The sequence below is a fragment of the Podarcis muralis genome, chromosome 9 (assembly GCF_964188315.1).
Source record: "Podarcis muralis chromosome 9, rPodMur119.hap1.1, whole genome shotgun sequence".
NCBI classification, from domain to species: domain Eukaryota; kingdom Metazoa; phylum Chordata; class Lepidosauria; order Squamata; family Lacertidae; genus Podarcis; species Podarcis muralis.
The window spans coordinates 60,148,538-60,176,508 of record NC_135663.1 but is presented as its reverse complement, the minus strand read 5'-3'; the positions used below and the strand labels follow the sequence as shown (position 1 = coordinate 60,176,508).

The window sequence follows — 27,971 nt, the reverse complement described above, 5'->3', positions numbered from 1 at the left end:
CATTTTACTTCTGGGTGAGTTTTAAGACTCTGCTGCTTGCTTTGCAGGATGGCAGTTCACCAATAAAGGATGAACAAGTTAGTACAGCTAGTGAAGATACTGGATCATTTGCGTTGCAAGAGCAGCAAGAGTCCTTGATCTGTCAAGAACCCTTGGAACTAGAAGAAACTCCTGAAATTCCAGAGCACCCCACTGCTGATAGTTATACTGAATCGATCTGTGAAGATGATGTTACCCTTGCCTTGAAAGAGTTAGATGAAAGATGTGAAGAAGAAGAAGCTGACTTCTCTGGTTTGTCTAGGTAAAACTGATTTGAAGCCATATGTATTTTCTTTCATTAAAGTAATATCAGTACTCATTCATTATTGCCTTAGAGAGAGATCAGTTTATTTGGCAGTAGTATGCTGCCAGTGGTATTCCAAGCCTCTAATTTCTGTGATGCTTTGGGGTTGTTTTACTGCTGGTCCATGCTGCTGAAAAGTTCAAATTTGTCTGCACCTTCCTCACTCCTACTGCTGCTGCACTGCCAGGAAAAAAGCCAGAATATGGCTTATCATGATGCACAAACCCTGGGTTCATGGTTTGCTTCCCCAAACAAATCACAAGTGGTAAGCCAAACTTCTTGTGGCTGTTTAGAGAAACCAACCACAAGTCCAGGTTTGGATCTCATGGCAAGCAAACTGTGGCTTGTTTCGTGGCAGCAGCTGGAGTGGGAGACTTTTTAATAACGTGCGCCAGCACACTGTGCATTCACATTACCCATTGTTTGTTTTTAACTAAGGTTAAATATGACATGAGAGCTGGGCTCATGACATGACAATGCCATCGTAATTCTTTCCTAAACTGCTTTTAGATAAAGTCCTAAAATAAGTAATAAAGGATTTCCTCCCCAGATGTCACTTAAATTTTTTTCAGGTGGGGGGAGACTAGCCTACAGCTTGGAAGAATTTATTCAGTTTCCGTGAATCCTTGTTAAGTTGAACAACATTCTTCTAAAATTCTGCTTTGTAGAATCTGCTGTATGTTTGAAACATTTGATAATTAAGTTAGCAAAACAGCAACTTGCTCTTTGTTTTTGGCCCTGCTTTTGACATCATTTCAAACTGATCTACAGGCCCGTTTTAGAACTCCTTGCACAATGCTAAGGGCAATAAGTCAAAAGATCTGAAACAGCATTACTTAGCAGGCTTGTTTTCGCTTTATTTACAGTCAAGATGAAGAACAGGATGGTTTCCCAGAAGTCCAGACATCTCCACCACCTTCCCCATTTCTTTCTGCCATATTGGCAGCTTTTCAGCCACAGGCATATGATGATGAAGAGGAAGCTTGGCGCTGCCACGTTAATCAGATGCTCTCGGACACTGATGGATCTTCTGCTGTCTATACATTTCATGTGTTCTCTAGGTTGTTTCAGGTAACTATCCGCAATCTCTCTTTGTTTGCAATTTTTATTTTGAAACATCTAGTACTGAACATTTGTGTTGGTGTGTATCTGATTTTGGGGAAGAGGGGCAGGGATGTTAAATTGTCACTGTTTACGATTCCTCTGTTAGAAAGCTACCTGTTTCCCTTCGCCACCATCAGAGGGATAGCCATCTCTAGGAGTGAGACTTCCCACATCATGTATTGTCAGGTGACTGTGGCATTGCATAGATATGCTTATGAGGTGTAAAGTATTGTTCCTGCACATCTCCATGTATAAGAGTTGGCTATCACTACCTAGAACTATTACCATGTTGATCATAGAACTGTAGAGCTGGAAGGGACCCAGGAGTCCAACCCCCTGCAATGCAGGAATATGCAGCTGTCCCATACGGGGATCAAACCTGCAACCTTGGCATTATTGGCACTACAGTGGTACCTCTGGTTACGAACAGGATCCATTCTGGAGGCCCGGCCGTATCCCGAAAATTCCGTAACCGGAGGACCGCTTCTGCGCGCACACGCGGCGGCGCAGAGCGCTTCTGCACATGCGCGAAGCGGCAAACCCACTCCTGGGTTTGCCTTGTTCACAACCCAAAAATTACATTACCCAAAGTTAACGTAACCCGTGGGTCCACTGTATATTGAAACAACCAGGCCCCTTTTAATGCAGCATTAGAAGAGTGCTTCAGAAGATATTCTCAGTGTAATATGGTGATAGCTCTCCCCTAGGATAAACTGATTTGCCCTGTCCCATCTGTTAAGACTGCACAATCCCACCCCCAAGCACAGGAAAAAGGGAAATTTAGGCTTACATGTGAACTCCCATTTAGCAATGTTGCCTGCCGTGCTGAAGAAAAGAAAGTGAAAATATTTCTCTATCTTTCTAATATTCCCGTGTCTAGAACATTCAAAGGAAGTTTGGGGCTATAACACATGAATCCATCAGTTTTCTTGGGGAGAATCTACAGCGAATTGGAACAAAATTCAAAAGTTCACTGGACGTTATGATGATGTGTTCTGAATGCCCAACAGTTTTTGTGGATGCAGAAACGGTAATATCTTACGTTTATTAACACATGCTGAGCCTATGTCTAGTGAACTTTGCTACTAAGGTACAGAATGTTCTGTGTTTTGAGATGTGCAAAGAATCACTCCACTTAAAAATATTATAATGTTAGCTTCAGTGCATAAACTGGCTGAAGGTGACTTGGCTTCCTAAATTCTCTGTGGTTGCTTCAAGTAAATTTTTCCTTTCAAATGTCCAGAACTTTGTCATCAATCTGAATAATGTTTGAGAGTTAAAAGGTTGAAAGTCAAGTCTCAAATTCAGTGGATCTCTGATTATGAAGATGTTTAGTACCAAAATTATAAGTGTGTATGTGTTCTGTTCCTGTAACATCTGTAGCAGCACCTGTCCTTTGGAACTGCTTCCCATTACACTTCAGGCTGATGCCGTATCTGTTGTGTTTTCAGTGCATATTGAATACCATTCTTTGTTCCAACCTGCTTTTTAAGTGAAGATCTTTATCCCAGTCTGAAACTGTATTGGATCTGAAATTAAAAACAACTTCATATGTAAAAACAATGGTTTTTACTGTTGAAAATGCTTTGGGATACTTTATGGGAAGTGATTCATAAGTGGAATACATATTAATAATTAAGGCTATTTTTATATCACAGCTGATGTCCTATGGCTTATTGGAAACCTTGAAATTCAGTGTGCTCGAGCTTCAAGAACACCTGGATACTTACAATGCTAAAAGAGAGGCAGCAGAACAGGTAAATGTATTGTGGTACCTGGCTTGTTGTGTTGTGTTGAAAGAGGAAAAAGCTGAAAATTGCAGTTTTCTCAAGCCACACCCAGCTGCCCCACACTAGATTCATATTAGCTATTGCTATCTTCCTTCCCCACCAGGCCAAAAAGGTTACCCAACTCTGCTCTAATAGATGGAGCGCAACAACAAAAAATTGCAGTGTGAAGTGCTTCTGTTCCGGGTTTGAGCCACTCCACTACATTCTCGTTCCCTCTGCTTTTCTTTTCCTCTTTCCAACACTCAGTAAGCTTTCCACGCCCACTGAGCATGCTCATTTTTACTCACTTTTGGGGGAGGGGATGCTCTATGTTAAGGTGGGGGGTGGGGTTAGTAGGGTGTGCCCAATATACAACATTAAAATATTTGATTTCACCGTTAATGTCTCTGGAGCTCTCACATGCATCCTTGGGGACATTTTAAAACACTGTAGGTTATCACTGTAAACCAGGTATGACTCTATCCATACAAAGAGATGAATATCTATAGCTTGTCTTTTCTATATCTTGTCAATCCATACGATTTTTAATATTGAATATTACATTTTACATCCTGATAATCAGGTGGGAGTACTGCTCTCCCTAGGTGTTGAAGGCAGAAATCGTTGCTCTAATTGCAAAAAACGGAAGTGTTACCATGACAACCCCATCCAGTTCCAATTTCTGCCTCACCTTGCTCTGTTGTTGGCTTCAGCTCCATCCCCTTGTCATCAGCTCAGGCCTGTTAATTTTTTTGCCTTTTGTGCCTGTGAATGTTGGAAACCTTTATCCCCCTCCTCTATCTGGCTCTGTGGTTTTTTGCCCTTTGTTTTTTGCTGCACTGTTCTCAGAGCCTCTCCTGCCACCAGCCACCATGTTTTCTCTCTCACCTTTTCTCTTTGTTCCCTTCCTTGATTATTTAAAACTGTAAAAAAAAAAGTCTCATCTTCAGATGCTCCCATTTGCTCCGGGCAAGACACCGCACACCTATGGGCAAATACAGAGGTCTGCCATTACTGTATTACCCTTTGCTGTCTACCTGCCAAGATGCAGGCCTCTGCTATGGCCCCAGTGTCAGATCCCCAGAGAGGAATGGCTGCTTCCTCTGTTACATCCACCTCTTTTGTGCTAACTGCTGGCTCCTTGTCATTTAATGCCTGGACAGAGCCCTTGGTTGAACTGGAGATTGGCGGCTCCAGCAATGGTAAGGGCTCTGAGCTCACTCAGCGTTTGGTGCACAGGCAGCACAAAGTGGCTGCTAATTTTTGTGATGAGGAAGGAAGCCAGGCAAACCTTGGTCAGCTTTTTACTAGGGACGCTTCCCCACAGGAGTTCTCCGGGTTTCAGGACTCTTCCTGTGTAGCCACACTGCAGGGTATCAGCAGTCTCTGCCTGTTTCTACTACGCAACTGCTCCTGCGAATGCCTTACAGGTTGATCTCCGGGTTCTTCACCTGTCGAAGGAAGCTTTTCTGGCAGATCTAGCTAAGCCTTCATCTCCTCCTGCCCAGCCCGCCTCTGCTCCTCTTCCTTGAGTTGCCTCTGAAGGTCTTCTTTGCTTGTACCAAGCCTTTCCGTCAGTCTCAGTCCTTTTTCATTTCATTTCCCCGTCTTTCTGGGCAAGAAAGCATCCTCTGCCATTTTAACGATGGTTGAAAGCCTGTATTACTTTGGCAGATAATGGTTTGCATTTTACTCCTCCAACCAAAATTATGACCCATTTGACTAGAGCAGCATCTGTTTGGACAGCGTTTTCCTTTAATGCTCCCTGTTTGAGTCTCAATACTTTTACTAAACACTATAAGGCAAATGTCTGTGCTTTTGCAGAGGCAGCCTTTGGGAGCCATGTCCTCCTGGACCAATAGGCAGCGCCTCATTCTCTCAATTGTTTGCCACCCTATACAGGTCAAATTGGGTATGTCCCACCTGATGTCATGACGTACGTGGAAAAGATACTACTGGTACTTACCCTTGAATGGTTCCTCTACATGCTTGTAGCTTGACATAAGGTCAATTGACATAATGACCATTTTTCTAGGCTTCCTTTCTCCATGTGATTGGTGGCCCATTTTCTGTGTTACTTTGTGTTTCCTGGATAGGGAGTGTCACATGTTGGGGGTTTTTTTGTCATGCCACTGTTCTGTTTTTGGCACTTACTGTCTTGGCTTATCGTAATAAAAACTGGCGGAGGTCATCATGGTAAGGTCTCAGGTTTTTGCAACTGGAGCAGCAATTTCCACCTTAAACCACTAGGTGGAGCATTACTCTTACCTGATGACATGTTACATACATGCAAGAGAACCCTTCATGGCAAGTACCAATAGTATCATAAGACTTTTAAAAAGTAACAATGTTAAAGGCAAACAACCTTGAGCTTTGAAATATTTTCAGAATGTTAGATGATTCTGATACAATGGAGAATTCTTGTAAATGATAGGGTTGGGAGGACATAGGCTTTGCATTAAGAACAGAGGTTGTTTTTCTGGGTGAAACATTGAAATTAATTCAAACCTGAAGGCTTTCTGTTGCTTCAAAAATACTCCTGCGACCCACTCAAACCTTTGCCCTGCCCTAATCACTCAACATTTCTTCACTGAAAAGCAGGCAGAATACAGGAATAGATCCGCGAGCAATCTTTTGACACCATCACTACAGAAACCTCATGTTGAGAGCTTCTGGTACACTAGGATGACAGAGGTCATTCTGAAGTTACCAGCCACCGGACTCTTTGTGCATAAACAATACACAGATGACTTGGATACTGTCAGTTAATGGCAATGCACAGAAAATAACAATGCCCCACATCTAGTTGTGCTAGAATGCAAGTATTGCTAGGAAAGTGTTAGTTCCCTGAAATAATGTATTCACTACAGTTGAACTGTTAACCCAGTACAGAGGCTCCTTAAAGCTGCACTGGCTCCCGGTGGAGTACAGGGTCAGATTTAAGGTGCTGCTTTTGACCTTTAAAGCCCTTCACGGCCTAGGACCTTCGTACCTACGGGACCACCTCTCCTGGTATGCCCCACGGAGAGCCTCAAGGTCCATAAATAACAACACCCTAGTGGTCCCGGGCCCTAAGGAAGTTAGATTGGCTTCAACCAGAGCCAGGGCCTTTTCAACTCTGGCTCCAGCCTGGTGGAATGCTCTGCCTCATGAGACCAGGGCCCTGCAGGATCTGATTTCTTTCCGCAGGGCCTGTAAGACAGAGTTGTTCCGCCTGGCCTTTGGCTTGGAGCCAATTTGATTCCCTCCCTCCCTCTCTTTCTTTTTTCTTTTCCTTCTCCTCCTGCAATGAGGCTACATTTTAATATTTTAATGTTCCATTATTTTAATGTATTTTATTTTTGTTTTTAAGTTGTAATCATTCTTCTTGTTTTTATTATTGCCTGTAAGCCGCTCTGAGCCCGGCCTTGGCTGGGGAGGGCGGGGTATAAATAAAAAATTATTATTATTATTATTATTATTAAACAGGTAGGAAGATAGATGTATACATGGAACTGCTATGTACGCGAGCACTTCCATTGTGTTGGGCGGATCTGTGAGAGGACACACACAGCTGCTTCCAGCATTAAAGACAATGGCAAAGCCTCTTCACTGAGCAACTCCATGGGCATTTCAGCTTGGGCAAACAGAGTGTCTTGGATTGCAACCAGTCCAAGTGTGAAAAGGCAGTATTGCGTTCTGGTATATTAAAGTGGAGGAAGTAGTTTAACTGCAGCAGGCGCTACTGCTTGTCCCCTCATATTTCTATCACTTTTACTTGGGCAGGCTGAGATTCAGCCAAGACCCCCTGTGCAAGCTCTCCAACTTAGCCTAATGTTCAGGAGTGGAGCAGGTGGTATCAAAATCGAATATGCCTCTAGGAGTCAGCTATGTCAGAGAATCCTGTCTGCCTCTTGAGGTCAGCTTCAAGCTCACTTACTTGCCATTAGACTCTTTTGGATTGTGCATGGTAGATATTTTCTTCTCTTTTATAACTTTCACTTCATACTTCAGTGATTAGTAAGAAACCATTATTACATTGGATCATTGTCAACACTCCCACTGGAGGAAGAAGGGGCGGGCATTCTTTTGTCAATTCCTTTTCTCCTATGCAGCCCCCCCCCCCCCCAGAAATGTACTTGATGGGGGGAGAGACAGGAAGATGAGAGTCAAAAGGAGTTTGCAAGAGCGGGTTGGCAAAAGTTGGTTTCTGCCAAGTCCTGTCTGCTACCCGGCTAAAAATGAACCTTTCCTTCACCCCCGTTAATAAACATCTCAAATATGAAATAATAAGGATGTTATCCGACAAGATGTCCAATATGTCCATTATATCAGCAGGTTGTATTTATGATAATTCTGTGGTCCGCACAAAATACAATCTCTCTGTTCTTCAGGCTCTTGCAAGCATCACTGGGTGGTTGTTGTTTTTTTGTAATCATGCTTGTGTTTTATTTTGTAGTGGCTGAAAGATTGCAAGAGGACATTTGGTACAGATGATGGTATTCATGGAACCACTACAGATGCTCAGGTAGGTGTCAGGCCCTGGTCACTGGGTCCATTTTATGCCATTCATTAATATGAAAACCTTGTGTGTGCCACAGTAGCAGTCATATTCCCAGACTGATTAAAGATTACTTGTAAAGGTTTTCATTTCAGTTATCACAACTGTCTGAGAAATTTTATGAAGCGTTGGCCTGAGAATAATGGATTCTCCATCTTATTGAAGTGAGGAGCCAGGCTCTGGGTCTGGGCTTAATAACACTGAGCAGATAAGCAGGACAGATAGCATCTGCGTACCAAAACACGCCTGCCTTTTATGCAGCTGCTGTTGCAAGCGAGAGAATTGGTATGCTGCATCTCTGCTCATCAGATAAATTACTGTCTGGACCAGAAGCCGTGCTGGATCTAATCTAATTAGTCCTGGGCACATACCTATGACCCGTCTAGAAGGGTACATTTAAAACAATTACTGGAGTGATGAAAATCTTGCCTGTTGTATTTGCAAAGGGCTTTCCAGAACAATACAGCTGTAGCACTTGGAACTAATAGGTGCATGAAAGAAAGCACTGCAGGAACATCTTTGCTAAGGCTTTTTAATACTTAATACCACAATATTACCAAGTATGCAACAACAAGAACAATATTTCAAGTAAATGCTTGCAACTGTCATGGTATTATGAGGATAGTGCTCTTTAGCACCCTGATGGTTACACTGTGGGGTGCTGCCGATGGTATTTAATATCAGTATGAATCAGCTGGGAGTAGTTTGGGGGCAGATTGCCATCAGTAGGTAGGTGACACTTGGTGATACTTCTCTAATATTTGACTCGAGAGAGGATATGGTGTGCCTAGATGCAATGGTGGGATGAATGAGGGGAAATAAGCTGAGGTTGAATCCTGGCAAGATGGGTGCACTGTGAGTGAGCTGTTCCCACGTCTAAGGAATTGGTTGACTGCCTGCCATGGACAGGGCTGCTCTCCTTCTGAAGGAGCAGCTACACAGCCTGGAGGTACTTCTGGATCCAACCTTATCACTGGAGGCCCAAGTAGCTTCAGTGCCTAAACGGGCCTTTTACCAGCTGCACTTGGCATGACAGCCGTTCCTGGACTGGGAGAGCTTTACCACCATAGTTCAGGCACTACGCAAGATTTAATTATTGCAAGGCACTCTATATGGGGCTTCCCTTGTGCTTGGGCCAAAAAAATGTAGCTAGAAGCAGGGTTTTTGTAGAGCTACTCAGAGCTCTCTCTTCAGCAGGCTTCTCAATTTTTTACTTTAATTTCATACCTTCTGGTTTCCCCCCCTTCTTCTTCCCTTATTAATGAATGTATTTATTATTTAATTGTATTTGTTGACTATTTGCTAAAAAGAAGAAAACCACAAAGTGGTTTCCACTGCAAATAAAACCTGAGATATATCAATACAATATAAAAATAGCTACATACATTAAAGCCCAAACAATACATAATCACAAAGCAGTAGCAAAATGAGAAACAAGTGGCCCAGCACCTGGCATTAGAAAGCCCCCAAAGCCAGGATAAATAAATATAACTTAAGCTGACGATGAAAGTGGAATACCGGTGGTGCACAGAGCATAATTGCATCAGGGTGATGAAACTGCTTGTGACAGTATTGTCTTCTGTGCTTATCCTCTAACATTTGTGGGGTCGGACCAAAGGTTAATGTACGGAAGTTTCTAAAGAGCCTGCACTCTAGGAGGTTTTGCTTCATCACCCTCCCCAACTTTTATTGAAAAACACTTGTTGCAAAAAAAATGTATTGGGAAACAGAGTCTGATCCTCTGCATCTTTTGCAAGGGGAGGACACCTTGGCCCATTCCTCTGGCCCTGTTATCGCCTCCTTTGCAGGGTTAGCAGGGTTTGCCTGCTCTGTTGGTGTGAGGTCAAGATTCCTTGCAATGCAAGACCACCAGTTGGAGAAAGAGTGGGGAAATGGGTGAGGTATTTCTAGGTAAATGGGGCTTCTCCCACAGCTGTGCTAACACTGAAACACAGCGGCAGTGCCAAAGATCGTAATGTTGAATACAGGTGTGTGGAGAGGCTTAGGGAGCAGAGCTGGCTGCGGGACAAACCTACAACAAAAGTGGGGCCCAGTGCTTGAGTTTTAATAGAAGCAATCTATATATCTACAGAGGGACGCGGGTGGCGCTGTGGTTAAAGCCTCAGCGCCTAGGACTTGCCGATCGAAAGGTCGGCGGTTCGAATCCCCGCGGCGGGGTGCGCTCCCGTCGTTCGGTCCCAGCGCCTGCCAACCTAGCAGTTCAAAAGCACCCCTGGGTGCAAGTAGATAAATAGGGACCGCTTACTAGCGGGAAGGTAAACGGCGTTCCGTGTGCTGCGCTGGCTCACCAGATGCAGCTTTGTCACGCTGGCCATGTGACCCGGAAGTGTCTGCGGACAGCGCTGGCTCCCGGCCTCTAGAGTGAGATGAGCGCACAACCCTAGAGTCTGTCAAGACTGGCCCGTACGGGCAGGGGTACCTTTACCTTTACTTATATATCTACGGGGAAGCAGGTAGCGCTGTGGGTTAAACCACAGAGCCTCGGATTTGCCGATCAGAAGGTCGGCGGTTCAAATCCCTGTGACGGGGTGAGCTCCCGTTGCTCGGTCCCTGCTCCTGCCGACCTAGCAGTTTGAAAGCACGTCAAAAGTGCAAGTAGATAAATAGGTACCGCTCCAGCGGGAAGGTAAACGGTGTTTCCGTGCATTGCTCTGGTTCGCCAGAAGTGGCTTAGTCATGCTGACCACATGACCCGGCCAATAAAGCGAGATGAGCGCCGCAACCCCAGAGTCAGCCACGACCGGACCTAATGGTCAGGGGTCCCTTTACCTATTCTTATCTACAGGAAAATATTTTGTGGATGAAGGGGGACAACTAGTGTCTAGGGACCATTCATCCTCTAAGATCAATTCTCCACATACACCATGGGATTCCATTATTCAGTATTAAAAGATCCTTTGGAAGTGAAACTTTTTGGCCAAGAGAATGCTTGCTCTAATGGTGCACAGCCTCCAAGCCAAACTTAGCCCCAGCCCCAGTTGTTGTTTTTTGTATGTGTTTGTTTCAGAGGAAAGGGGGGGATCCCTCCCCAATATTTCTTTCTGCAAGGATGGGCTTGCTATCTTGTAGAAAACCTATCCTGCCTTTCCTTCTCCCTCCATTTTGGGTCCCAGTCTATCTGCACATAAACTCTGTAGTCTGCTAATATAGGAAATCATTTGGCTGTGTTGATATGCATTAAAATGCATGAGGTTGTTTTTTTTTATCTTTTTAATGAGTATATGCATGCAGCTCTTTCCTTTCCAATTACCGTATTTTTCGTTCTATAAGACACACATTTTCCCCTCCAAAAATTAAGAGGAAATGTGTGTGCATCTTATGGAGCGAATGCAGGCTCCTTGGCTTCAGCGATAGCAACACAAAGCCTCCGAAGCGCAGTGGGAGCGCTCCCTCCAAGGTCCGGAGGCTTCAGGTTCCTTTCGCTGTAGGGTAGGTGCCCCTTCAGCTAAGGCGCAGTGCGCCTTCAGCTAAGCAGGAGGAGAAATGGAAGGGGCTCTGTTTCGCCTGCCGCTTCGCTGAAGGGGCGCTGCGCAGAGATGAGTTTTTCCCCACTTGTTCTCCCCCTCTAAAACAAGGTGCGTCCTATGGTCGGGTGCGTCCTGTAGAGCAAAAGATACGGTAAATGTGAGAATTTTACAAATACCCTCTACTTTACGCTATATAATTTTGTCATATTGCATGAAAGCAAGACAAGTAGTACATCTACAAATTCAGTTATCTTTGAATTCTGCCTAGACTTTTTACACACAGTGAAGCTTTCTTTGAACGTTATTCTTCTTTTAGTTTATATGGGACATCTGAGAGCCTATTTAAAATGATCTTCTATACTAATTCATGATCTTTTTTCCTTTTTGTATTTTTGTGACCTGCTCACGTTCTTGCTTAGCATTTGGAAATTCTAGCAGTAAGTGATGGCTCTTGATTTATCAAATATTTAACCATGCCAGTAAAGAAACTGGTTTCATTTTTGTCTCTTGTCCATTTGTGATATAGATTTAGATTACAGAAATAGTGTTTGCTTCACTTACCTATATAGTTCTAACTCTTAAAATGCCAGCCCCTTTTAGATGGTAGATTAGTAGCAAGTGATTCCATTACCATTTGCTTTGCTGCTTTGGTGTAAAACAATCTTAACACCCATCTCCCCTGTGATACATACATGTGAAAATATGCAGAGAAGTAATATTGCAATTTTGTTCAGGAATTTATTGCTTTTACAGTTGTCATGCTACTGTAGAACTGGAAAGCTTAAGAGTGTATATTTTAATAAATGTATTAACTGTGGGAAGAAACAATGCGCTTGAACATAAATACCATATTTTGATATGTGGCCTAGAATTAAAACTGACATCACCAGTAGAAATAAAAGCAATTTCTTCCCTGCTAGAGCATGGCATTTCTGAAATGTCATGAGAATCCCTTTCTGTTTTCTTTGTTGTAAATACAGTTGCCCTTCTTAAAAGGTAAAGTTATAAGGGCAACACCACTTTTTAATTATACATCTACAGCTTTCATTAACTTCTTACTGCATTAGCTTGTGAAAATAACTATTTTTTATATTGCAAATTATTCACTAGACAAGCAGTGTGTTACTTTATTGTCTGATTATTATATAGTTGATTAATATACTGAATTTAAGATAATAACCTTGGTTTTTTCATTTACAGGAGTTGGAGTTGTGCCGGAGGCTATATAAGTTGCATTTCCAGTTGTTGCTTCTCTTCCAAGCATATTGTAAACTTATCAGCCAAGTGGATGTAGTTAAAAAAGAGGCAGAGGTAAAGAAAATACCACAATGTTTTTAATAGTGTTTGTTAAAAGTGAACTGCTTGAGATTGTCCATTTTGTTTTAAGAGGATAAAACAATCTGACTTACAAGGTTAATCACATTTGTAAAGGACAACAGTATCCATTATGAACATTCTGTACTCTGTCTTCTAATGCACATTTAATGGTACATAACCAATTTTCACTTTATAATTTCAACCATCACCCAATTGCAGTTGGATTGATGTCAAAGTTTCTGATACACATATACCAAAATTTCCAAGTTTATATTGTTAAGAGTTGGAAGGGACCCCAAGGGCTATCCAGTCCAGCCCCATGCAATGCAGGAATCTCAATGAAAGCATCCATTACAGAGGGCCATCCAACCTCTGTTTTAAAAACTCCATTCCACCGTCAAACAGCTCTTACTGACATTTAGTCAGAATCTTCTTTCTTGTAACTTGAAGCCAGTGGTTCGGGTCCTATGCTCCAGAGCAGGAGAAAACAAGCTTGCTCCATCCTCCGTGTGACAGCCTTTTAGCTAGATGGCTCTCAGTCTCCTCTTATCCAGGCCAAACATGCTCAACCATTCCTCTTAAGGCTTGGTTTCCAGACCCTTGACCGTCTTGGTCACTCTCCTCTATGTACGTCACAGCTTGTCAATATCCTTCTTAAATTTTGGTGCCCAGAAATGGACACAGTACTCCAGGTGTTGTCTGATCAAGGAATAATAAAGTGCTTGAGGTACTTCTGCGAGCAAGCATTTAACCCGAAATATGCCCTGATTATAAATTTAAAAAATAACCCTCTGTCCCCGCTGCTTAAATTGTTTTTAGTACAAAAGCTTAAGTTTATCTTCTTCTGTTTTAGGTAATAAACATGTCAGAGGAGCTTGCACAGCTAGAAGCCTTTCTGAAGGAAGCAGAGTCTGCTTCTGACAGTGGTATTGAAGAAATGGAAATTCCAGAAGCTTCCCAAGCCAACACTGAGACTGCCATTCATTCTCTCATTGAAACTTTGAGGAATAAAGAGTTTATGTCTGCTATAGTACAGGTCAAAGCTTTCAGGTACAATTTGCTAATATTCTCATTTGAAAAGGATAAAATTGAGAGGGACCTTTATGCAATGGCTTACTTACATCAGTATACCGTATTTTTTGCTCTATAGGACACACTTTTTCCCCTTCAAAAATGAAGGGGAAATGTGTGTGCGTCCTATGGAGCGAAGAAGCCATAGCCCCGCAACCCTCTCCCAGCTGGAGAGGTGACGCGCGGCTATGGCAGAAGTCTCTTTAGCCACGCGTCACCTCTCCAGCCTGGAGAGTGCGCGCGGGGCTAAACAAGCCCCCCGGGACCCTCTCCCAGCTGGAGAGGTGATGCGCAGCTATGGCAGGAGCCTCTCCGCTGTGCACCACCTCTCCAGCCGGGAGAGCGAGTGCGGGGCTAAAGAAGCCCCCCGCAACCCTCTCCCAGCTGGAGAGGTGACGCGCAACAATGGCAGGAGCCTCTCCGCTGCGCGCCTTTCCCCGCTCCCCGACCTGCTCTTTGGGGCTGGTGGTGGGCTTCCCCCTGCCAGCCCCAAAGAGCAGGTCGAAAGGAACCTGGAGAGCGAGAGGGGTCGGTGGGCACCGACCCCTCTCGCTCTCCAGGCTTCCAAGGTAGCCACCTGAAGGCACCTGAACGCACCTTAAACGGCACCTTGTTTTAGAGGGGGAAAACAAGAGGGGGGGAATTCTCCCCCTCTCTGCGCAGCGCCTCCTGCTGCTTCGCTGAAGGGGCGCTGGGCAGAGAGGGGGAGATTTCCCCCCCTTGTTTTCCCCCCTCTAAAACAAGGTGCGTCCTATAGAGCGAAAAATGCGGTATTTCTTATTTTATCAATACAATTGTAAGGTAACTCCAAACATGGAGGTGAGTTCTCTCATAACTGTAAGGCATAATAGTTTTTAACCTAGATTTTGAAGCAGGCCTACTTTATTAAAAAATGGAAATATGATAAACTTCTTTAGAAGACAAAAACATTAAATGCATCTTTTCTGTTTTTCCAGATGTATTTGGCCCAATGACATATTTGGCAGTTCTGAAGATGACCCAGTACAAACATTGTTGCAGATATATTTCCGTCATCAGACCCTGGGCCAGACTGGCAGTTTTGCAGTAGTTGGCTCAAAACAAGATATGTCAGAAGCCAGCTCAAAACTAATGGAACTAAATTTAGAGATCCGGGAGTCACTGCGCATGGTGCAGTCTTATCAGCTTCTGGCAAAACACACAGCAGTGGGAAGTTTGAGCACTGGATTTTAAAACCTACTGTCCCACAGAGAAGAACTGAAATGGTCTCAATATTATCAAGCACCTTTTCATATCTGTTGAAACTTGCTGTTTGTGACAGAAACCATACCTGTGATGACCAGTGAAGTACTGGGAGCAAGCTATGTTATTCAGAAATGAAGGTTTTTGAAACCTCATAGCCATCACCTTAACTTTTTCTTAAACAGTAGCTGTGTATGGGCAGTATGGACACTTTTTGAAAATAACTATATACAAAACTGCATTAGAAGAAAAGGGCTAAAAACAATGCCTACAAATGCATTATTGTCTTCAAAAACAGAAATGTAAGACTTGTTGCAATAATGGCCTCTTGATAGTGAGACAATTAAAAGCAGGTAAATGAGGCTAAAAATCAAGGCTGGTTATTTTGGCTGAAGACCTGCGAGGCTTCTTCGCTTTCAAGCAGCAAATAAATCATCAGGTGATGCCAAATTAATACACTTGGCAATGTCATGAGGAATGTGCTGTCATACTGGAGCTGGAAAGACTGCAGACTCCATTGATTTATCAATGTTGTATTTACTCTACCTTCGTCTATAATGGTGAATTATGTGTGAAAGTAGGAATGAATGGATATCTGACAATTGCATTTTGAAGGTATGAATGTTTGATATGGTCTGAGCATGCCTAAAAAAGCACTGCAAGATTATTTTTGGAAGAAAAGAAAATATTTTATTAGATTTAACTCCTTAGTCTGTAAATGTTATGGCATTTAATAATATTTTAAACTGGAATTATCCAGTTTTCAAAAAGAAATAATATATCTAACTCGTTTGGAATGCTGCTCAGTTCTCTGATCAGCGCTTATTACAAATATTGATAACGACTAACCAAAAAGTAGCTGCCTGCAGAGACTTTAAACTGTATATTAAAAGATATATGTTGCTCCTCAGCAACTCATTAGAAAAGTTAACTTATTTTATTCTGTACATACTCTAGAAATTGTATAGTGTAAAATCCAGTATTTTTCTTGTACAATTGTGCAATGCACTGTTACATGAGAATAGTGTATAAAGCTGGGGGGGAGGGGGAGAGAATAGTGGCTGTTAAAGGAATACATGATCTACATCTGTGTATTCTAGAGTTCAAGAAAAGGTGTAAACTTGCTTGTATTTTCATGATAACGCTTAGGAATTTGGGACTGTAGAAGGGAGAGACCACTGACTACCAAAACCTACAATATACTTTAGAATTCCTTGTCAAAATCTTGTAGCACAAAATAAACAGGATTCTATTGGAACCAAAACTTTTTTAGAAGCAAAAAAAGTATGAATGTCTCATGATTCCTGAAGGAACAAATGCCCTGTATTTTATGCATCTCTCCTACCCACTGTGATGTTAAAGCAAAAAAATTGGGCTCTGAAATGTCAGGGTGTAGAATGTAGACATGAAATCTCTTAGCATGGCCTTTTTTCCACTGGGGAAATGGAGTAGACATGTAATTATGTTGAAATACATTAAATTAAGGCACTGTGCATACCATTGGACTGCTGACACAAGTTCTGTTACTTTTCAAAATCCACACATTCATAATCACTGTATTATTTTTTACCCTGATATAATTTAATTATTTTGAAGGCTCTGTGGTACTGTAGATTATGTTCCTAATTATTTAATACACTTTTAAAAGGGGGATGTGTAGTTTTTAGTGGTGTATTATACTTTTTACATCTTCTATTGGCCTTTTTGTGTTTCTTTTTGCTTTGGGGAGGGTTGGTAAAATAAAATCTCATATCTGCTACCTTGTGTATTTTCTGAAAAGGATTGTGGAGTATGTATGCAAACATTTAAATAGAATAAAGCATAAAAGTGATATTCCTAAGAAGTCCTGCATACGGTTTGACAACCTTAGCAGGCTTATAAATAGACTAGCTATAATAAGAGACAAAGATACAATACACATCCTCTAACCAAACATACATGATGTATGCAGCGCTGTAATTGCACTGCATGACTTGCCAGGTGTAAGTGTAGATAATAAATAAAAGAGCTGTAGAGAGGGAGCTGCTCCAAAACTCTGCATGATGTGGTGGTTCTCCCGAGTTATTTATTTGTATATGTTATTGATAGTTCAGAATTGAGCCAAACTCATTTTTGTGCCAATTGAGCGGGGGGGAGAGATCCATAGCTCAGTGGTAGAATATATTAGATAAATGCATTGCAGTCCAAATTCAATCTCGTACCTCCAGTTAAAGGATCTCCATAACCTTGGGAGCCTGGAGTGCTCGTTCAAACACAGGCAAGGTGAGTAAGATGTATAAGGTGGATCTGCATGCAAGTACAGTGGTGCCTCGCAAGACGAAATTAATTCGTTCCGCAAGTTTTTTCTTCTTGCGAGTTTTTCGTCTTGCGAGGCACGGTTTCCCATAGGAATGCATTGAAAATCAATTAATGCGTTCCTAGGGAAACCGACTTCAGACCAGGTCCGGGGACAGTCTGTCCCCCGACCTCTTCTGAAGGCTGGTGGGGGGGCAAGGGCTTTTCTTCCCAGCATTTTAAAAAACCCCGGGACAGCGGAGGGCTTCTCCGCTGTCCGGGGCGATCTTAAAATGCTGGCGGGCGGCATTTTAAAATCGCCCCGGGACAGCGGAGGACTTCTCCGCTGTCCGGGGCGATTTTAAAGCCCCTGGGAAGGCAGGCAGGGGGGACAAAGACTTTTGCCCCCCGCCAGCCTTCAGAAGAGGTCCTGGACCTCTTCTGAAGGCTGGCGGGGGGCGAAAGTCTTTGTCCCCCCTGCCTGCCTTTAAAAGCACTCCCGGGAGAGCGGAGAAACGCGCTGCGTTTCTCCGCTCTCCCGGGAAGGCAGGCAGGGGGGACAAAGACATTTGCCCCCCGCCCTCCTTCAGAAGAGGTCCAGGACCTCTTCTGAAGGCTGGCGGGGGCGAAAGTCTTTGCTCCCCCCCGCCTGCCTTCAAAAGCTGTCTGGCCAAGGCTTCGCGGACCTCTCCGCAAGCAGCGGCAGCGCTGCCGCTGCTTGCGGTGAGTTGCCGGCATGCCGAAGCCTGCGCGCGCGGAGATCAGCGCGCCCAGGCTTCGCGGACCTCTCCTGCCTTCAAAAGCCGTCCGGGATAGCGGGAAGCGCTTCCCTGCTATCCCGGACTGCTTTTAAAATGCTGGCGGTGGGGAGCAAAGCCTTTCGGCCCCCACCAGCCTTCCTGGACCTCTTCTGAAGGCCGGAGGGGGGGGAAAGGCTTTGCTCCCCACCGCTAGCATTTAAAAGAGGTCCCCGGAGATTTCCCTATGGGCTTTCGTCTTGCGAAGCCCGCCCATAGGGAAATTCGTTTTGCGAAGCGCCTCCAAAACGGAAAACCCTTTCGTCTAGCGGGTTTTCTGTCTTGCGAGGCGTTCGTCTTGCGGGGTACCACTGTACTTGGAACAATCAGTGAGATAACAATAAACATTATTTTCATTTATAAGTTTTTCCCACTGAAATCACTGGGACTTCAGAGATGCTTTTCATTGGATTGGGCCTAAGGAGATGCTACTACACAGAATAGGGAAAGGCGCTTGAGTGGCTGAAGGGATCATTAGCAGCAGGACAAGGCCTTGACTATTGAGAAATCTCCCATCCCTTAGTGAATTCAATATCCCACATCCCCACTCCCGTTGCTGACCAGGAAGGAAATATTTGCAGGAGAAAATTGCAACACGTATTCCTGTGTGGCACTGCTGGACTTTTTAAAAAGTTGGGAAATATATTGTATCACTGAAAAACATGCTGTACAAACTGCTGTACAACAAAATCTGTAAGATGCACACATTGAATACACAAATAATCATTTGATGGGGCAGTTTTGCTTGATGGGAGGTATTAAAGAGGAGGTGGAGTGTGCCCAGTTAACACTACAACCTATTTTCCTGCAATCATACTAGCTTCTATCCAGAAGCAAGCCCTGGGTAAAGTGTATCAAGCAAGCCATTTGAAACTTCAGAACCTTAGCACTTAAAGTTGATACTAGAAAGCAGGTATTTAGCAATACACAGCAATTTGGAAGTATAAACGACACTACATATTAGTATTTAAAATGACTGCAGCACGGATCATGTAGTTCTAGTAGTGTGGCCAGTGACAGTTTCAGCTGCCTCTGATAATCTTAAAACCGCTTTAACCAAACAGTAATTCCCTAGCCTTCCATAAATAATAGTTACACTATATCAACTATACTGACATAGTATAGTATGTAACAGTTATAGCAGCAAAGCATGGTTTCCATTTGAGAATGTGCAACAGTGAGCCTTAGGCTCATATGCTGTCCAAGTACTAGAAGAGAAAGTTTAAAGCTTACATTTGCAACCACCAACAGACTTCTGTTTTCAGATGTAATAGGAAACAATGGCAAATTGAAGCTTTAAGCTTCACTTCCTAACAGGAGTGGTGGCATGGAAGCCCAGGGATCACTGCGGGTCCATTCATGTAATGCAGGGGTGGCCAACTCCCGAGAGACTGCTATCTACTTTCAGAATTAAAATCTGCCAATGATCTACCCCCGTTTTGGGGGGGGGGGGGTTTTCAGGTCAAAGTTCCATTTTGGGGGGCGGGGGTTTAAACGCAAGGGTCAAAGGAAAAAGTCACTCGCTTTGAATGAAAACACCCACAGAGAGAAATGAAATAGTTACAAGCCATGATGAAGCATCACAATCCCTTTATTTATACATTCACTCAGATAGCGCCTCATCATGAAAGTTGTAGGTAACGTTTAGAAGCATGCCATTCACTGTCTTGGCTCAAGACAGAGAATCTTAATCTCTCAATTTTGGATGATGGCCAGCCATTAGACATATCCTGCCACTCACCTACAAACTTAAACTGGCATTGGTCGGAAAGAGTTATCCCATTGTACCAAATACTGTACCCACTGTACCTATCAATATTCAGTTATGCATACAACTTAGATCCAGAACAATTGTCTAGTTTTTACCCAGCACCATTCAAGTACATCTCAGTTGAAGAAATCTAAAGGACTATACATCACTGCCTCCTACTTCTAGCATTAAACAATTCACTGCTATTCCACCCCTTTTCATATCAGTTATATATTTGACTCTCCAGAAATTTTAACTATTTCCCATAACTTTACCTGCCCTGTACAGAGCAATTGTCAACGTGAAACTCATACATACAATTACATTTCCCAGTTTGGGGCCACTTAAGTGTGCATTAGGTTCTACATAGAAGCATTTCATAGCAAGAGGGTAACAAGGAAAAGCCTGGTACACATTCCTCCACACAGATGGGTAGGAAGGTTTAAATAAGGCTCTCCCATCACCAGCAACACCACCCTCTTTTTGCTGAACTTGCTTTTCAAGTCTTCTCTCCAAAAAAATCTAGCTGAGTCACAGTATGCCAGGCAGAGTCCCTCCCCCTTAATACAATTACAAAAAATGAAGTGGACATTAGGTTGCATTAGGATTCACAATTGCTTTACTACAGCTTCATTGGCAGGCTTCCCACTGCTGCAGCCTGCTGTTTCCAAACAAAATATCTGCGTCATTGCAAATTTGTATTAAGGATTCTTTCGCTACTATCCTGCTCAAATAATATATTTAAAACTAAATGTACTATCACAAGAGAGACGTTTGCCTTTGCACCTTCCACAGAGATCCTGACGGTGGGGTCTCTTGGGATCTACATGGCGCAATTTCACAGGACAGACGCACCGTGTCTGCTTGCAACTCTGAAATGGGACAGAAAGAGGCACAGTATCTGAAACTACTACAAGCATCCATGTACAAGTTCCGCAGATAAAATATGCTTTAGGAGCCTGCATAGGTATAAGGGTCACAGGTTCCATGCCTTTTTTAAACTCCAGCCTAAGCACCGCTTTCTGTTTGGGGGCCTCTTCAGTGACTGGAAGACTCATGCATAATAGGATGCAACAACTACTACTAAAGCAAACTGTTAACGCTACTATTATTGTTGCATCTCCATCACACACACCCCGACTACAGAAGCACAATTTCTCTCTAGGCAAAACAATGAAGATCAGTTCCAAGTACTGTATAAGGCTCCCATAAGAAGTGGCGAATGCCATCAACTTGGATTGCTCTAAAAGAAGATGAGACAAATCCATGAAGGCTGTCAGCTGATAGTAACCACCATGGTTATATGTCTTACCTCTACCTCCACTGTCGGAGGCAGTCTATCTCTGGATATCAGTTGCTGTCAGGAGCTACAAGTGGGAAGAGTGCTGCTGTTGTGCTCAGGTCCTGCTTTCAGGCTTTGCACAAGGCAGCTGGGTTGGCCTCTGGAAGAACATGATGCTAGACTAGGTGGGCCTGATCCAGTAGGCTCTTAAGACTGCCCATTGGGGAAATGATGCATCTTGAACTTAAACCCTACATATGTCTACATATGTAGCAGAATGCACAGCTGGGGATCAGATATTTAAATTTCCCACATAAAAAAATTAATAATTAAAACTTCATTTCCAGTTGCAAGCAAACTGAGAGCAAGCAAAGGGCTGGACTATATTTGTAACAATTACACAGGGAGCATTCCAAAGTCCTTCATTTGTCTGAAGCAACAGTTCATTCTACCACCACATGTAGAACATGCCTCCATTAAACCTAAACTACTCCACAAAGTATCCAAAGATGAACCAATCATGGGGCCGCATTAACTAAAGATAAACGCCATGGCCTAGTTTGGACTTTAAATCATCAGCCAAATATAACATGGTTTAATAGTAGTTCTGGAACAAGCACCTCCATCTCAATCACCCACCCAGCTTCAATTAAAATATCCTGGTTTCTTAAGCCAGTGTTTCACATGACCTCCCAACCAAGAAACTGATTTGAGTTCACTCAAAACCGCTATAAGATCACCAACACTGTACAACAGATTAAGAGCATTGTCAATGAACAATTAATTACCCCCATCCTTCCAATTTACTTATCCTTCCTATTAGCCATCCGGATGTAATCAAAGTTAAAGGGTAATTAAATTATCATTAAATTCAGGTATCACCACTAGTGAGAACTGATCTTGCACAGGAAAGAGAACCAATTAAATCTACATACTCAAGTAGAGAATGTGCATGTGCTGTGCAGAATGTACACGTTAAACTATAAATGCTGTTCTAGTGGGTTTAGAGGGTTTTCATGCTCTTCATGACTAAGTGCACATCTCAAAATCTGATAGGGGATAGGCAAGGGCCAACTGAGCAGGATGCTGCATCCTGATTCTATATAAGCACACCTGTTTTTCACAGGGGCACAAGTATTCTATACTGCAGTATGGCTATCCAAATACAAGCAGTAGAAAAGACAGAGACAGAGAGATATCTAATGCCTGAAAACAGTATGTTTGGAAAGTATTTTGCCTTCAATGGCCTCCTAAGAGTTGCTTACTTGGCAGGTGATATCCTCCACACGGTAGGGATTGTAGGATTTCTGGCAAGTTCGGCAGAACTGCCTAAAATAAACCTGAGGGTGGGTGGGGAGAAGGAGAAAAGCATGAAGGCAAGTCCTTACCAAAGGACAAGACCACCACCCTCCACTGCTCTAGTGACAATACTCACCTTGTTTGTGCCCTGAACACACCATACATAGGCACTCTCCCAGCGGATGTTGCAGTCCTTGCAGTGGTAATAGCCATACTTCTGCTCTAGGAACTAGAGAGCATAAACCAAACAGTAAGGGAACTGACATCTCAAGCTGAGCAGCCTGTTGCAAGCCCTGACCTTGTGCGCCTTAAGAGCAACTGGCAGCAGCTTCCCTCACAAGCTTGAAGAATCAGAATAATCTTTATTTGCACCAACCACTAGCCACAGCAATAAAATAAAACACAATGTGTTGAAGACAGAAGGTAGAAACTTAACTATACAAAATACATTCTGGAGGTTTACATCAATAATCAAATAATGGATCTTATTCTAATTGCTTGAGGCAGTGTTCAAAATTCACCAGGCATATTTTGCACCCAGCTATCGGCCACTTGTGACCAAGTGAAGATGCCCAGGTCCTAGGAGGGCATATCACATCTCCACCATCCATAGGTGCATGCCTGGGGATCACTGGATCATGACTTTTCATAACCCATCCTCTAGAATTCTATCCACTGCATTATATTTTATCTGCACAATCGGAATGAATTTCAGGAACCAAAAAGTTGTATTGAAAAATACAAATTTTCAGGTTTCTGGCCCCAAAAAGGCAACTAGACATTTCGGTTTGGTGACTAACCCTGGTTTAAGGAGCCACTTGGCACCTAGCTTATGAGTTTCTAACACTGCCTTGAAGAACAGTAACCAACTAACCTTCAACTTAAGCAACACTTTCAATCTAAGTCCAGAGAGTTTCGTCTCTCTTCAATACCTTCTATATTGAGGGTAAGAACTGGCCAATCTTCTCCCTGCAATATTTTCTTCACACTCTTGAATAAAGCAACACTATTATTTCACTAAGAGGTGGAGAGTTTCAGTGCCCCATAGCAATGTAGGTAGTTCTATGAACTGAGCTTCCTATTCATTAACTCAGCCAGACCTGGTCTGCGTCTTCCATACCCTAATCACCTCTAGGTTAATTACTGTAATACACTTCTAATGGGCCTGCCTGGAGCTTCTGAAATCATCTCCAGGTTGTTAAACTACAGCTACCAGGATTCTGACTAGAGGCAGTAGATCAAGTCACATTACTCCAATTTTATACAAGTTTAAGTTGGAAACCAATTTATTTGTTGTTTCATTTGTTTCTAAGAGTATCTTAAAGACCAGCTTCTTTCACATAAAACTGCCTAAGGCCTGCTCCAACTTCCCCACCCTGAGAAATAGCAAGCAGGCAGGCCCTCCCAACCCCATTTTTATTCCCACAGTGCCCAGAAACTGGCATAGCCTTCCCAGAGATGTTTGGCTCCATTTCCACCCACTGGAACACAAGCAAAGACTTGCGTTCAGTGAGCTTCTTGGACACTGCTTTTTGGTACACACGTCTTCTGCCATTTTGATTGCACAGGCTGCATTGTAGGCTTTTTGGTATTGTCTTGAAAAACTACTGCCAGCCACTTTGATTGCTCACCACAGGAAGACAGGGTGTCACAGCTTGAAACAAGTTTCTGCAAAGGGGAAAACAAACCAGTCATTTCTGCTCTCCATTCCATCCACATGTTCTCAGGATGTGGTGGGCCAATCCACACTAGAGGAGTAGTGGGGATGCAGCTTGGTATGCAGAAGCAGGGAGTGTACTAAATGGAACTTTTGGGTCTCCCCACAATCCTATGTCTCCCGGCTAGTCTAGTTTCTCCATACACAATAATGCATGAGGCTCAGAGCCCAGCCACGAAGAACTCTGAAGGGATTCTTTCAATTAACTGCATTTCTGTGCTCCTCCTTGCACATGAGCAACTGAAAAGTCAGGGGTGGGTACCATGTGGCCCTCCAGATGTTTTGATCTCCAACTCCCACCAGTTGCAGCCAGCATTACCTGTGCTCAGCAACATCTGGAGAGTCACAGGTTCCCCACCACTGGCCCAAGCCAACAACCCACAAAGTACAAAAAGCTCCTATGAAACCAACACCACAGGGTCTACTCTACGCCTATATTCAACTTTGCTCCCTTTGCCATAGGCAGGTAATTCCTCTGCTCTTCTGAATCAGATACTTTAATTATCCAAGGATTCTCGTTAGGCCTGCATGAAGAGCCTAGGACAGCTTGCCTTTGCCCAATGAAGCACATCACAATCGGCCTCATGCCAAAACGGACAGTGCAGGTGCCCAACTTGTACAAGTCTTACAAGAGTAAAATTGATGTATAGCATACAGCCTTGTGTGTTTTTTTTAACCTGAAAGCACCTGAAGGTAACTCCCCACCCCCCACAACAAGTCCAAGCTTGGGAGAGGGAAATGGTTAATTTCATCCTGCCACACGGGGGAGGGGGGCAACTTGAATAAAATATTGGGGAGGCAGATAAACCCCAACCCATATAATCAATCACATGACACTATTTGAAAGGCAATGCCCATCAACCTTGGGGGCGGGGGCTGACACCCTCAAATATTTTATTTTATTGGGCGGGGGAGAGAGAAAGGCCCTTTGGCGTTGGCTCCTACAGTGTAAACTTTTGCCCAGACTTTAAAGCCCCCCAGAGGCTGCTTCTGGTTTTAAGCAAACATGTCCAAGAGTTATGTACAAAAATGCACTGCCTGTTGTTGGGCCCTCAGGCTCTCTAAAACTCAAGTTTTCACTTACAAGAGCGGAAGGATAGCTCTATTCTTCATTCAGGAAAGTAAGGCTTGTTCCCGCTACACAATTTGGCCAAGCCTGGCCTAAGCAGACTAACTACCACCCCACAAATAAGGACTCCCACAGGAGCCCCAGACACCATAGGGCAGAAGGGGCTGGTTAAGTTTCATCCACTCAGCTGAATTTTTATGTCCTTTTTTATGCCTTCCTTTGTCCATTTTTATGCCTTCCTGCTTTGTTTTATTGTTCTGCACATAGGCCTGCGGTTATAGGGCGGTATAAAAATTCAAGGAATAAATAAACGTGTTTTTACTTTGACTGCCACCCTGAGAATTTCACTGAAGCGCAGCAAAAATAAAATAAAATAAAATAAACCAACCCTGTTTAGGGAAGTTTTTATATTTGATGTTTTATGGTGTTTTTAGTATTCTGCTGGGAGCCGCCCAGAATGGCTGGGGAAACCCAACCAGGTGGGCAGGTATAATTAATAAAAAAATATATTTTATTTTATATTATTATTATTCAAAAAAAAAATTGTTTTCTCAACATTATAAACAAACACATAAAACAAACATAACTCATAGCCTTATTAAAAGGCTTATTAAATTACACTTTTTAACTTTGTTAATTGACTTCCTCGCTTCCCCTTGGTTGAATTTCATTGCATGTCCTTTTAACGGTTTTCCAAATCACAGTTCTTATAAAATTTAACTTAAACATTAGCATCCTTAGTATTATTATTATTATTAAAAAGAAAACCCAACCCTCCGCTGGCGCACAAGGGAAATAAGGAAGAGCGAGTCTCCTGAACAAGTAAGCAACAGGCGGGAAGCTGAGGCGAGGGCAGCCGCCGAGGGACCCACCTGGAAGCGCACGCGGGCCTTGCTTTCCTCTCGAGGCCCCTCCGAGGGCTTCTCCGCGGCCTCGTCTCCCCGCTTCTCCTCTGGCTGGGGCGGCGCCCCCTCGCCGTCCTCCCCAGGCTTCTCCGGCTGTTCCAGGCCGCCCTCGGGTGCTGGGCCCGAGCCCTCCTTGCTCTCGGCCTTGGGGCGCGGCGGCCGCTGCTCCTCTTGCAGGTCGGCGGGGCCCTCAGCCTTCTCCCCGCCGGCGCGCGCCTCGTCGGCTTTCGGCGTCGTCGAGGCCGCGGCGGGGCCGTCGGGCGGCTCGGCTTCCTCCAGGAAGGTGGTGAGGCGCCGCGGAGCCACGGGCGAGTAGACGGCGATGGTCCTGGGGAAGCGCACGGAGCGGCAGGCGCCGCTGACGGGGCTGCCTTGCTCCTGCTCGACGGCGCGGCGGCGCAAGAAGAGCGGCCGCGGCCCGAGCGAGCACTGCACCGAGGCGTCCTGGCGCGGGTTGACTTGCACGCCCACCTCCTTGGTGTTGGCCTTGCGCAGGCGGGGAGTCAGGTTGGGGTTCACCTGGGACAGGATGGCTTTCAGCTGCGCCCGCTGGTAGTTGTCGAAGTACTCGGCCGCCGCGGCCGCCACCGCCGCCGTCTCGCCATAACCGGAGAAGTAGCCGCCCCGCTGCCTCCAAGGACCCTGCCCGCCTTTGCCTCTCGGGTAGCGGTAGGAGTAAGGGTTGTAGGAAGGGTACGACGAGTAGCTCTCCATGGCGTCGTCCACCAAAGCGGCCATTGCCCCGGGCTGCGCTCATCACGGACGAGGCTTAAATAGCCCGCTGGGCGGGCCGCCTCCTCTCCCGGGAGACCCAAACGAGAGTCACTCGCCACAGCTGTGCGGGTCTCGTGGAGCGAGCTTTGCAAGCCTATGAGAGCTTACTTCGGAGCAAGCGCCAATTAACGTCGGGTGCTTTCCTTGGAGGAAGCATGCATGCATGCACGCGCGCGGCCCGCTGTGTTGTTGCAGCAGCAGGTGGTTTACTCTGCAACAAAAGGCCCCTCGATTTAGCGGCGCGTTCTTCCCATGAGTGTCGGCAGGATTGCAGCCTCACTGCGGAATGAACACCGCCGAACGCTGTAGGGTTTTCTCCCAAGTAAACATGCAGAGGACTCGGCTGTTAACCGGTTTTCTGATGTCTTATACAAATAATAATAGAAAGTAGGAGAAATGATTAAACGCCCTGCGTTAAAATTCCCATATGGTCTACAAATATGCATTGAAAAGGGGACAGTAAAGGCTGTAATCCTAGGCCCATTTACAGGGAAGTAAGAATCACTGAACTCAGCAGAATTTACTTCTCAGTAAATGTACTAAAGGTCCGCCTATAAATGGGGAAAAGTCACTTTGAAATCAGTGCCGTTCAAACCATTCAGGACTGCAATCCTGCACTCACTTATCTGGAAGTAAACTGACTAAAACTCAATGGGTTTATTTCTGAATGGGCATGTACTGGATTGTGCTATATGTGTACCAAGTATATTATTTCTTAATCTCACTGCTAGGCCACATCCCACATGCGATTTATTTTTCCTTGGTTACCTCTGAAGTGGTCCCACAAACTTTAATGATATGGCGTTTCAGACTTTAGTAGCATTTTACAATATACACATAATACGTTCCCATTTAGTCTAATACTAAAGATAGTTAATTGAGTAAATCCCACTAAATTCAGTAGAACTTACTTTCTGGTAAATGTGTTTGGGATTACAACCTTGGTGAACCAATTAAATCCTAGCTTTGATTCCCAAGCAAGTCCACATGACCTACAGAAATAGGAGACCACATAGTGATGTATGCTTTGCATGCAAACAGAACAGAATTCAGTTCCTGGCTTCTCTGGTTAAAGGGCTAAAAAATACCCTTACTTGGCATCTTAGAGAATGGTTACAAAATAGATCTGCATCATGGGTCCAGCTCCTTTGTTAAAACAGATTGCAGATTTTTGCTCCCAGGTATCTACCCTGAAGAGTTAATAATGCCAAGGAGCATTCGGTTTTTAAAAAGGCCCCCACTCATTCGGAA

At 44.0% G+C, this 27,971-nt stretch overlaps 2 protein-coding genes across 15 annotated transcripts in view; one reads left to right on the top strand and one right to left on the bottom strand.

Moving 5' to 3' along the window:
* Positions 1 to 16,612, top strand: part of FRYL (FRY like transcription coactivator) — a 140,817-nt gene extending 124,205 nt beyond the window's left edge. For 10 of the 13 annotated variants that reach the window (XM_077934361.1, XM_077934359.1, XM_077934360.1 and 7 more), the window contains 9 exons: positions 48 to 301; positions 1,210 to 1,414; positions 2,328 to 2,477; positions 3,106 to 3,204; positions 7,655 to 7,723; positions 11,664 to 11,681; positions 12,445 to 12,555; positions 13,415 to 13,611; positions 14,589 to 16,612. In XM_077934361.1, the coding sequence (XP_077790487.1) occupies positions 48 to 301; positions 1,210 to 1,414; positions 2,328 to 2,477; positions 3,106 to 3,204; positions 7,655 to 7,723; positions 11,664 to 11,681; positions 12,445 to 12,555; positions 13,415 to 13,611; positions 14,589 to 14,844 (1,359 nt within the window). In that variant the 3' untranslated portion in view covers positions 14,845 to 16,612. Of the gene's footprint in view, positions 1 to 47; positions 302 to 1,209; positions 1,415 to 2,327; positions 2,478 to 3,105; positions 3,205 to 7,654; positions 7,724 to 11,663; positions 11,682 to 12,444; positions 12,556 to 13,414; positions 13,612 to 14,588 lie in introns of those variants that run through there. The other 3 variants (XM_077934363.1, XM_077934355.1, XR_013394276.1) reach the window with 2 other exon arrangements.
* On the bottom strand, positions 1,012 to 27,964 carry ZAR1 (zygote arrest 1). 2 transcript variants are annotated; one of them, XM_028744088.2, is made up of 4 exons: positions 25,914 to 27,964; positions 22,392 to 22,484; positions 22,222 to 22,296; positions 1,012 to 2,976 (listed from the first exon to the last, which is right to left on the bottom strand). In XM_028744088.2, the coding sequence occupies exons 1-4, from the start codon at positions 26,682 to 26,684 to the stop codon at positions 2,950 to 2,952; spliced, it is 966 nt and encodes a 321-aa protein (XP_028599921.2). In that variant the 5' UTR covers positions 26,685 to 27,964; the 3' UTR covers positions 1,012 to 2,949. The 2 variants fall into 2 exon arrangements, with proteins under 2 accessions (XP_028599921.2, XP_028599920.2); XM_028744087.2 differs by lacking the exon at positions 1,012 to 2,976 and adding an exon at positions 19,498 to 20,546 and having other exon boundaries at positions 25,914 to 27,081.
* Positions 27,965 to 27,971: the final 7 nt, after the last annotated feature.